This window comes from Belonocnema kinseyi, chromosome 8 (assembly GCF_010883055.1).
Source record: "Belonocnema kinseyi isolate 2016_QV_RU_SX_M_011 chromosome 8, B_treatae_v1, whole genome shotgun sequence".
Taxonomy (NCBI): Eukaryota; Metazoa; Arthropoda; class Insecta; order Hymenoptera; family Cynipidae; genus Belonocnema; species Belonocnema kinseyi.
In genome coordinates, this window is record NC_046664.1 from 50,663,768 (window position 1) to 50,676,630 (window position 12,863).

Below are 12,863 nucleotides of genomic sequence, written 5' to 3' on the forward strand. Positions count from 1 at the left end.
ACTCAAATGAGGAGCTCATAGCTCAAACTGAGGCGTATTTTGGAGACCTTCCGATCGAGTACTTTTCGGACGGTATCAAAAAGTTAGAAAATCGTTGGACTCACTGTATCGACCTAAAAGGAGAGTGTGTTGAAAAATAAAACCGACTTTGGCCAAAAAAACGTCTTTGTGTTTCATTTTTCAGGGACTTATCAGACTGCCCAGTAATACCAGTGGGCGTGAAAAATGTTTTCATGGTTCACGCATGACAACAAACTTGGAAATATCTGGTTAAAGAATGGTTCAAGGTTAAATCGTAGCATAGTAAAAACCTTTCTCTTGTCCGCCCTGTGTTTAGGAAAAGATAAAATCAAATGGATATTCTTAGGAACGTGGAAGTCTTTATCTGAAAATACTTTTTTGGAATTTAAAATTCACCATTAGCCAGAACAATTACCAGGGGAAGTTCAACGTTCCGGACGTACTGAATTACGCACCAGGCAGCTTCTCGCGAATCCTCCGAGAACTCATTTAAAATTTAAATTGCGCTAATAGCTAAAGCAATTCTAAATTTTGATTCGACGACATGGATACGCTGCATTACTCACCGGGTCATTCAAGACGTCATCTACGCAAACGTAGGTCATCTACGTCGTGGATGACATCTCGAACGACCTGATAAAAGTTGGTAAGAATATTGATTTGGGTTAAGAGTGTCCTAAGGATGGAGGACGCCATGCTACTATTCAGCCGTGCATTCGGCATTCAACATTTTTCCAGTTGCAACTAAAAAATTTAGATAAAAATCAGTTTCCTGCAACTGGCAACTGACATATACTTTAAAAGTTTAGTAGTGGAATATAATTTATCCTCATATAATATAATATGATATGATATGACATTACGCATGATAAATGATGTAGCAAGGTTAGATACAACGTAATTGAATACATTATAATAAAATACTAGCCTGACCACAAATACACCAGGTGTTTATTTTTCAACTTGAAAAGTGTGTGTATTATTATCATAATCATTTTTAAGAAAATTTCGTCGTAATAATATGTAAGAAGGGATTACCAAACTAACAATGTTCTGAAATAATAAGATGCGGTTCTCAAACCTTCTCGAAAAAAAAGTTTAAAAAGTGCACAAAGGCCACATGAATAGCGATGGCTCAGTCTTTAAACTTCCGGTTAGTTCATACGGCAGCGCTCCGAATATCTAACCGCAAGATCTGGGCACCAAAATTTAAGAAAAAATTCTTCAAAAAATCATTTGTCACTTCTCATCATGATTTCATGATATTTTTATGGAGTATTACAAAATTGTAATTTTTTCTCCGGATACTTTATTAATTTTTATTATCTGGTATTCAAACGGTTCCTTAACTTCAAACTAAATGAATAAATTATTAATAATCATATTTACATCCCAGAAATTTTGCTTACGTAGGGTTTTTCGTAGAATATATAATGTTCTTTACGAAAAAATAATTTGTGTACAACGACGAGAATTCAGCTATATCAAGATTCATATGATAATATCACTCATTCAGCGAATCAAGGTAATAAAAATCCTTATGTTTTAGTCACACCAAAGATAAAATAACAGAAAGATTAATGTACTAACTATAGTTTAGAAAAATGGGGTTAAAAGATAGAAAAAATTGTTTTTCGATATATCGTAGTGACTCTTTGACTATATTTAGATAAGGACAAATAGCAGGCTTTAAAGAAGTCGAAGATTCAACTCAGTTTTTATTTAAGCTGTAGTACTGAAATTGTTGTAGCAATGTTGACACATGAACAGATGAAATTAAAATTAGTTTTTGAAGCATAATTTAGCTCGTTAAAAAACTTTAAAAAATTTGAGTATCGTTAGAAAAATTGTTTTAAAAAAGTGTATACTTTTTTCTTACAGAATCATTTAAACTAGTGCCCACTAGCCCTGTCGGCTATAGCTCTCAAAGTGAAATCGTTGGACACATTAATGGTGATTAGAAAACAAGATACTATAAAAAACATATATTAATTAATACTTTCGCAACGTGGCCTGCACGCTTATAAATGATTCGCGACTAATGGATATGTATTAGATTGAATTATCTACTTATCCTGAAATGGTAACTTCGGCTTGAAATTTGTAGAAAAGGCCCCTAATTATGAATATTTAAATAATTTTCTAAAAAGTGTATTGCTAATTTTATACAATTATAACGTTACACAAAATTTAATTTGTACTGGTCTTGATTTATACCTTCTGAATTAAATTTTACGGACATTTATTTTTATATATGATGTATTTGTTCCAAAAAAATGTTTAAATAATTTTCGACCAACTTTTCAAGATAGAAGCCTAAATATCTAATACAACGGGGCCTTTTTGTAAGCCTCAAGTGAAAGTAACCCTCTAGATATCCCAGTGCCCAAAGAAATTTCCTGCCAGCTGAATTAGTAATTCCGACACACCCGCAGTATCAAATTCGACTGATGATTTTTTATCTTTCTGAGGCAGAAAGTGAATGTTTTAGATCCCCCTAACCAAAACGTTCTTTTAAAATTGCTCCTATGGTCTTTTGTCAAATGAAGTTCACTCGCACTTTGGAACCAATAAAAGATTTTTGGCATTAAGAAACAAATTAAAAATTTAATTACTTACACAATGATTAGTATACTTCCAATTTATATTACAATTTTGTAAAAAAAATTTCGTTGAATTTTTTAAACAATTAATAACTGTATTTTCAACAGGTTCAATAACCACATCACAACCGCCCGTCAGGCCACCAACTCCACAATCGGATATTGTGACGGCTGGCATTCATGACAAGGATGAAATGTGTGACTACGCAGGATTTCCAATTGGAATATTCTATGGTGAAAAGATTTATAAAATAAAAAAATCTCCAAACGGTAATTTCAAAACTAATTCCCCATCTAAAACAAATGTAATAACGAACGATATCTAAATGTCTGTTTTTTCTCCTGATTATGCAGTGTTCCAGAGACTGTTTCGAAGATGTTTTAGATGCGTACTACCCCCACTCCCAACGGACACTCAAGGTCTGTATATACATGATAATTTTTAGCTCGTCAAATGAAAAAGTGTAAACTTGATATTCCCAGTCGAATCGTCTTTTCAATCCGCAGATTTGTGTCAATTGAGCTGCCGGATATAAGAAGGGCAAGTAAAATTATATCTCAGTGAATAGAAAGGTCTCTGGTTATTTGAAAAGGCTGTATAGATTTGTATCTTCTTTAAAGTATATTCAAGTATGAAATTTCATTACGCAAAATTTTTCTTTAATAAGGTACTTTGTGTTTTCAACCTTGTTGGAATTATTTTCAAGAAACTAGTCTTTTGTAAAAACTAGAAGTTCTCTTATTTCACTTCAGTCTGCAAAGGCTTGGGCAATTTTTAGACATTTTCGAACAATTAAGAAGGAAATTAAGATTTGTAGTATTCAGAAAGTAACGCAGAAATAATCAAGTTATTATTGCTATAAGCAAAAAAGCTTAAGCAACGAAAGCTTTCACCCAGAAAGCTTTCCATTTCAGTACAAGTGAGATTTCTGTAAGGTTTTGGCTTAATGGAATTAATATTTAGGAAAATATTTATGTCTAAATTCGCTAGCGGCTGAACGTCTCGTGGACGGATTGTATATGACGAGCGTCTCGGCTGTGATCCTTAACCCCGAGCGCCGCTCCGGTGTAAAAATAAAAACTAATCAAACAATTGGGCAATATCAAAGTAATATAAATGAATAATATGTCTTCACAAGAAATAATTACTTATAGTATATTATCTACAATAAAATGGTTCTTGTTCTTAGATAAATAAAACAAAAACAGAAAACATGAAACATCTAATAACTGATCATCGAATTCTTACTTTCGCGAATTTTTTAATTTATAAAATTTAAGTTTTTCTTTATTCAAACTTCCCTCTACAAGTAAAGCGCTTGAATTTGAAACTCTTGGTTATTGTAGTGTTTTAACAAAAAATAAATAGCCTCCTAATCTATATCAATACTATCTAGCCGTTTTCTTAATCAGAAGAACCTTCTATCTTCAAAATGTTTTAAAACCAGTAATAGATTAAAAGTATTTTATTCATAGAAAAATATACGCAATGATTTTTTGTATTGGAACATGTTTTACACAACTAAAGTACGTTACTTTATTTTGAAATAGCCCAGGGATCTTAAATTCTTAACGAAATGATTTTACGTGCCCTTTTTGTTTCTGAGTCTTAACTATTGTTAGCAGACTTAAAATTTAGTGTAATAAAGAATAATTAATGACTATATTTTTCTTACTGGAGCAGTTACAAAAGAGGAACTTAAACCTGAACCAAGTTTTACGGTGGTACATAAGGGACTTATAATTGCAAAATATTACGGGGGCCAGTGGAATAAGTTTGAATAGATCCTATAGGCAAGTACACTTTTTCGTCCATTGGTAATTAAAATAAAAAATACAATTCAAAGAAAGTATACAATAGAATTCTGCCGTGATTTGAGAAAACACCATTAACTGCAAAAAATCGAAAAATGAGTTTTTTATATCGTTTGAATCGTGAATAAAAGATGCAGCTGACTATTGAAATAATTTTTTCAAATTGTTAATAACTTTTAGAATGATTATTGCTAAATTTTGGAAAAACGCGGTTAACTGCAAAATTTGGTGAGTATTGATTTGGAAGGGAGCCGTAACTGCCAGATACGGCGTTTTCTGAATTTTAGCATCCCAATCAACGCCGTTAATTGCATTTTAGATAATTAATTAACATTTTCTAACCATTTTGGTTTCAAGAATAAAAAGCTTATTTGCAAATTAGTCAGGAGTAACAAAAAAACAGCAGAAAATGGATTAGAATACACGAAACACGCAAGTGAAGATTGGAACAGTTCTCGTCGATTTTCTCGGCTTCGTTCATTTTGCAGTTAGCGGTGTTTTCTCAAATCACGGCAGAATTAGGCCTCGTACGACTTTAATGAATGATTGACTGTTTCGTCAGGAAATATATTTTCAGGAAATGTACCTGACTCAGTTTGTTTTAAATAAAGTAATAATAAGTTATTATATTTATTTGTTTCTAAAATATAGGTTTCAAACTATTTTCTTTTTGCTTTGAGCTTTAAGAACATTTAGTTCAGATAATTGAATAAGGCCCAGTTGTAGCATATATTTTTTCTGAGAATATAAGCTTTCATGTATAAAAGTATTATTTTGTTAATGTTCCTTTAAAGAGGTAAGAAAAAAATCTCTGTCGGAAACAAAATTTGTTAAAAGAAAAGTTTCTTTAGCTTTTCAATTTTCACTAATAAAGAACAAATCTTTCTTGTTGAAACGAAACGTGCTAATATGTACTTCTTTTTAAATTATTAGGATATAATTTTTTTGGACTTATAACATTTTTTTTTATTTCAGCGAAAAAAAGCAGAATATATACTTTGCACCGCCAATTGATAAATTACATTTCAACTTTATTTTGTAATAGCTCATATAATAAGATTAAAATCTGTTACCTTAATAACTAAATGGTGATAGACAAGACATGATAGAAACAAAAACAATATATATCTTCTCTTTCCGTCAGACGAAAATAATAGTTTCATCAGCCCATACCATAGGACAACAGAATGAGGATCATGGCGCCTAAAAAAGTTGGCTTAAAATAAAAAAATAAAAGCAATGTTAAAATAGCATAATAAATAAAAACATTTAGCATTGATACGAATGATTTTTTTACAAAGACGTGCTTTAAATTTCTCCTATGTCTAAAGCAGGTTATTTTTATATTCAACATAAAACACTACGAAAACGACCTTTCACTTCTATATCCACAAGCTTCTTTTAATACAGCCATCGGATGATCTTGAATTTTTGTAAATGTTGATAACAATAATTTTTAATAAAAATTGATGCTAGAAATTCCTTGCATTTTTATTTATTTTTCAATGTATATACGTCGTAGGTAATCAGGAAATTTAGAGTTTTTGTTAAAAACCTAAGGAATCCGCTGAATCTTAAATGTGATATCTTCTCTAAATTCCTGGTTTATTCAGAAAATTAGAATACTTCCAGTTTTTAAATTTAAATTTCATAAACTCTTTAAGTGTTTAGAATAACTAGAAAAAATTTTTTGTTTTGTTTTGTAATTTGTATAGAGTTTAGAATTTAAATACATAAGGAGTCTTTCAAAATAAACTGAACGCCTTCAGGTGTACAAACCTGAAGCGTTAGGCCAATCTTGAAGTTACATATTAGTAAACACGGAGTATATTAGTCAAACGTTCAACACCATAATTGAGTAAGCTGACGGACCATTTCAGGATGCCTGCGATAAAAATGATCAGAATTTGTTCAGTACCGTAAGGCATACAATCTTTTTAAATTTAAAAAACTTGCTTGAAAAAATACTTCTTCAAAAGCCTTCTTGTGCCGTTAAATATTTAAAACTATCTTCGAAGCGTTTAATATAAATCTGTTCTGTTATTTTCATTTAAAACTATTAATTATTACTCGCCTTAAAAGAATTTTAAGCTTGATTTATACCTTTTATTCTGTGTCATTTATTATTCAAACGATGAATTATGAGAATTGATAGGAAAATTTCTATCTCGCTAAGTAGCTATGGACCTCCACGTCCGCTGCAACACGTGCGTAACCGAGGAGGCACGTGCATATGGCAGCAGCGTCAATATTTCCGTTTGCAATTTAAGATATTCATAATTTTTTAACGATTAATGCGATTGATTTGAAAATTTACAGAACACTTTTTTGAACCTTTATAAATAACTTTGTCACTGCAAGTTTTTCGTTGCTTGAAATTCGCTCGATAAACGAAGCGCTTGTAGGTTGAAATTAATAATTTTTGCAAAGTCTCACAAAACAATTAACAACCTTTTTTTTTATTAAAATATTTACGTTTTTCTTCTTCAGCTAGTTTCAAAAGACTTAGACATTTAATTTAGTATTAATTATGTTGACAAATTCTGGAAATTGACTGAGTTAGCATGAGGTGAAGTGAAAAAAGATTGAAATTTTTTGTATTCGAAAAATCCAGTTTTTATCAATTACTTCAAAAACTGTAAAACCTACAAATATTTGCTGTATTCAGCTTTTGCTTGATTAAGTTATTACTTATTCATATGAAGTCCGAAAAAATACCTAAAGGTTTAGTCAATTTTCATTTAAAAATACTCAGCTGAGATAAAAAAAATTCACTTTCATGAAGCATATAGCATTGGCTGAATGAATCGTCTTTGTTTGTGAAAAATTAAAATATTTGGTTGAAATTTCATGCGATTTCTTCAAAATTCGATTTTCGTTTAAAATTCGTTTTTTGGATTGAAGATTTAGTAATTTTTATAGAAATGTGACCTTTTATTGTAAAAAACGAGACTATTTGGTTGAAAATCGAAATGTGTTCTTTAGCTTTAATTTCTTCATCGAAATACATTCGTTAAAATCTGATTGGTCCGTTAGAAACAGTTAAAACAGTTAAAACAGTTTGCCGAGAGACAATTGGAATTGACGGTTTCTATTTGATTGCGGCCTACATGCTCGTCTTACCCTCTTCACTCGACTTCTCACGTCCCTGACTGAGCGAGCAGATAGATATTAGTTTATATTTTGACCCTGGCTAGCTATCATTATATATTTATGTAAATATATGACTTGCTATCATTACATATTTCTGTAAAATATAAATTATATTAATTATATATAAATATGAAGTCATGTAAAATTTTAATAACATTGATGTTAAATAGCTCCTGATATAGAATATTTTGAACTTGAAGATCATCCTCCAGTTACTGTTATATAAACACCTAATGTTTGAAAACAATAATTAGGTATAATTCATTATGTTGTACTCATTATAATAAAATTTTATAGTTGAAAAAGTCATTAGAACTCATGCCTAGTTAAATAATTAATTGTGAACTGTAATGAGAAAGTAAACCGTTAATGAATATTACAACTTAATAGTTGAGCTATTTTGCTAAAAATAAATTATTTTGTAGAAAAATTAATTTTTAATGAAAATTCCATCAATCATCAATCACTGCCGAAAAGGTAAAGGAAACACTTGGAAGTACAAAGAACTTTCCCGCGGAAGGATCAGATGGTATCCAGAACTTCTCATGGGAAAAGTTTGCTTCTACAAACCGACATCGGGCCCGCATGTTCATCTCATATATAACGCCAAAGACGCCCATTCCACAGTAGTTGGTTTGAGGATGCACTGTACTCCTGTCGAAAAACGGCGATGTGTATAAACTAGAAAATCAAATGTTAATATTTTGTTCGATCATGTTGTATAAGATATTTACTACTGCCCTGAATGACAGGATTTTTCGAAGAATTGAGTCTGTGTGAAAAGAGATGCACGAACAACGTGACTCGAAAAACGGTTTAACAGCCTGTCTCTATTGTCTGATTCTGCGTAACAGATTCTGTAGATTCTCATTATCATTATTATCATATGACGACAAACAATGACTATTAGCATCTTCTTCGACAGATTTGATTTTCAGATCTTTTGGTGCTGAACAAGGTATCTGCGGCTAAGGCATTTAAAGCCTAAATCATGTAAAGGGGCTTACAAAATTTTGTATTTTAAACAAACCAATAGTAAAATAGTAAATAGTAAATAGTACTCGTAGTATAATACCATACTTTTTTCCAATTTCTTTTTAGATGTGCTCTAAAAAATATATATTTTTTTACAAAATATCATGTCCTGAGGACTCATATATATTTGTCAGAAGCATCGCTAATGCATGTTACTACCCAATTTACGAATAATAATTTTTAAATAATGAAATTAAACATTTTAGGTTGCTAAGAAAAAATTGAAACGAAGATTCTTCTTATGAAGTGCAGTTTTCTTGAAATTTTTGTTGTTTGAATGCATTTTGATCCTAATGTCATCATCAGGCTTACTTAGTTTGCATTTTGGAGCACCGAAAATTGTTTCTGTGAATCATTTATTTGCATCTTGAAAATAATATTATGACCAAAAACATTTCTATTTGCTAGTATATAGTTATAATTATAATGGTATCATGTTTATCAATTCTAATAAACAAAATCAATGTTTCTGATATTGTTGAATGCATAAGGTTCTTTTTCTTGGCGCAATATAATTCAATTATAAAAATAATTATCATATTATTAAATAAATATTCATTCATTAGGAAAAAATGGCTACAGCAAAAGAACCATTTTCTTCTATCAAACATGCGTGAAATTGTATTTTCTGGTAACAATTACTGTCAAAACACAACATGTTGTGAAAATAACAACTATCTCAAACTAGAGGTGACAAGTGACGATCAATCCTCCTAGGTTGAAGTTATTTTCTTACACGATTCAAACATATGCAGCTCGCAAATGAAAGGTTTTTCCATTAAAATTATTTTTTCGGAATCGTGCGTTCAACTCATCGCGAGATATAGGTAATTGTTCCTAAAAATATTTTAAGTTTGGAAAATCAAGAGCAAATTATATTCTTCAAATCTAGACCATAGACTTAAATGAATATCACGTCATTCCTAAGAAATTATAAAAAAGTTAACACGTGAAATTAAAATTTTGTCGAAGGTCAAAATACGAGATTCGTCGCGGGCGTTAATTTCTTATCGTATAAGCACTCTGAAAAAATAAATATTTTCACTTCATAACTAACGCAAAATAATAAAGAATATTTATCTTTAAATTTCGATATACTAAAAAAATAATTTTTCAATTGATACTTAAAAAGTAAGAATTAGCTGAAGTCGATGGTACAAACAAGAAATCTAAAGATTTCATATTTACCTCTTCAGAAAATACTTGTCTCAATGGCAACAATTTTCTTTATAAATTTCTAACCAATAGGAGTTTACTTTGTTGAAGATTGAGTTCGATCGGAAATCTTCGGAAGTAATACCCCATGTCGATAAATCCCTTTTTAAATTTAAAAAATGTCACTATCAGCTCTCAATTATGATACTATTAATAGGTAGTTATTTGCTTCTTTTAACGACCATTTATACCATTTATAACCATTATACGTGCGTAAGAAGTTTTGCTTTCAATGTATGTTTAGCTGCTTCAAGGTAATAGATGCCCCACAATATCATCCAGTTTGAAATTCAGAATAGGTTCAATCGTTTACAGTGAAGCATCTTATAAGACTAATTTCAAGAAAATTGTATTAAAACTTTGTTTATTTTTCCTTACATCGTACTGATTGAAAATTGGCAAATAAAGTTTTGACTTTGTAAACCATCTAAAATACACATTATGTAGTTAATTCAAATAGATGAGAATCATTGAATCGAAGTTCTCCCGTGTAGCAATAAACATACATTTAACGCAACTTACTCATGTCAAAACTTAATCCTCCGCCCTAAATGTAAGTGATACTTTTCGTTAATGATAAGATTATGGCTAGTATATATGCGAGTCAGACATTGAACATCTTCTCAGTCGCAGCTCAAGGATTTTGATAAAATCAGTTCCGTGTCACCGAAAGAATGACATATTTTATTTTTGTTCTGTTTTTGACTTTTTTAATATTTCTTTATTCTGTTGGTAAGTAGAGTATAATGTATTATAATATAATATAGCATGATATGATATGATATGATACATAATATAGGATATGGTATGGTAAGATACAACACGATATAATATAATATAATGCCAAGCTGATCATACATGGACTACTTACATTTATCGAAAACACACACACACATTTGTAGTTTCTCGGTTCAGACTCGCCACGCAACACTGGGCGTTGGTGTTTTCATAATGCTTTTTCCATTGAATTTAACATAGAGAATGATCATTTAAAAGATTCCTCCCCCCTCCCTTTTAACGTGTCACGTATTTTGTGAATGACCCCTTACTTCTCATTATGATTTTTTGACATTTTTATGAAACCTTGTCACACCTAATGGAAAGGGAAATGGCCTAATAGTATAATAATACTAATAACAATGAAATGATTTTTTCACCTGAAATAATAACATTAATAATATGATAAAATAATAATACTTATATTTACAAGGCGGGAATTTTACACACGCAGAGTTTTTGGCAGTACCTATGTATTATTTGCTTTACAAAACAAACGATTTGTATACATAGTCGAAAATTGAACTTGCGTATAAATCATATAATATTACTCACTCAGAGACCAAATTTACGACAGAGTCGTTGTAATGTTACTGTGATAACGAGAAAATATAGAATAAAGAACAAACCATTTATCAACTTTTTTCGTTATAATATAAACGTTATCTCTCTAATATTTTTCAAAGAAAAAATCTGTATATCATTTCAGCTATTGCTTCATTCAATTCGATGAAAGAATCTGAGCTTTTTGAGAAAGAATACATTCGTAATTGTGTTGCATCACCTGGTCTTAAAACTTGAATGTTTCCTGCATGAAGCACCTTTGACTGTATTCATTTTAAAGATTTAAGAAAAGTGTTATATATTCATAGAATATTAATTTTTTAAATAAACCATTTTTATTATTTTTCGTGTTAAATTATGACAGATTTCTTAAAACTAAAACTCCGAGTAAGCTTGGTACAATAACTCTTGAAGGTTTCTGTTATTTTTTTACAGATTTTTCAACGCTGCTTCTCAGCTCTGAAGTGAAAATGCTTCATTTAATCGAATTCTATAGAAACAGGGGAAACGATCTAAGAATTAATTTTTGGCTATACCTAATTATCTGTGAAAATGATACGAAGAGCTAATAGAACTTTCTATGCGTTGGTCGCGCGAAAGATATTATAAGAGAAAGCCGAATTATGATGAATTTGATACTAGAAGTTATTTGAAGGTCAAAGAGATTTTTAAAAATAGGAACCCATTGGCAGAGATCTCTCACTGGAACTAATTATCTTGATCTTAGATCTGATTTTTAATGTTATTTAAAGACATTGCTTATTCGACTAAGATTAGGATTAAACATGCAAAAGGATTAAAAATTAATTTTTTTTTAATGCAAAGCTCTTTTCTTTGAATTTTAATTGTTAAAGGATTTTTTTAAAGATAACAAACCAGTCAAGCATCAATGCATATGACCTTCTCAAAGCCATGAGCTTATTATTTTTTAGCGCTAGCCAGGAACAACGAAGTGAACATTATAAGATTATGTGCCCTTCAGGGTTTATTTTTAATTTTTGTAATGCACAATAAATTTAGATTCATCCCACCTTGCTTTGACTTTGATGAAAATTATAATATTGAACGTATCATTTCTCGTTGTTTTAAAATCTGCTGCCAAAAGTAGAGGTTCACATTTGAAAAAGTCCCTTGACCTACAAACAACCGTGAAAATTGAATCCAAGGTCAGGAACATTGGTACCAGAATTCGACCTCTCTACCTCCTTCAACTTTTGTATAAAACATTGTTTTATATCGAACCAGAATTCTGAGTTATTTTCCAATGTAGATTAAAATGGTCCAAAACATTTATTTAAGTGCCTACCAAAAATGAGCGAAAAGCGATAGAATGTTTTACTAGCGCTTAAATAAAACCTTGATTCAACCTTCCACTATATTCAAGAAAATAAATAGGAGGTATGGATGTGGTAAAGGTTACATCGATTTTTGTAAGTTTGTTACTGCCACAATATTAATGAAAACAAATTTTTTGATCTATCAAACCCGCTTTTCTCAAAAGTTTGAGACGATGCAGCATTTTTGTCACCAGATATGTAATCAGTGTCCTACACAATATCAGAAAAAATTATATAGACAACAATAATAACAATGAGAAATTCAAGAAAGAATATAAATCATTGATAGTGAAATAAAAAAAATAGACCAAGATAACTGCCGTGGGGAGGGGAAATAAATTGT

General features: G+C 30.5%; 1 protein-coding gene across 1 annotated transcript in view; it reads left to right on the top strand.

Annotated features, from left to right (window-relative positions):
* The window catches only part of LOC117178492, a 15,703-nt gene extending 9,874 nt beyond the window's left edge, over positions 1-5,829 (top strand). The window contains exons 2-6 of the mRNA XM_033369919.1: positions 1,903-1,974; positions 2,733-2,894; positions 2,979-3,044; positions 4,309-4,418; positions 5,415-5,829. Coding sequence (XP_033225810.1) covers positions 1,903-1,974; positions 2,733-2,894; positions 2,979-3,044; positions 4,309-4,409 — 401 coding nt within the window. The 3' untranslated portion in view covers positions 4,410-4,418; positions 5,415-5,829. The remainder of the gene's footprint in view (positions 1-1,902; positions 1,975-2,732; positions 2,895-2,978; positions 3,045-4,308; positions 4,419-5,414) is intronic.
* The last annotated feature ends 7,034 nt before the right edge of the window (positions 5,830-12,863 follow it).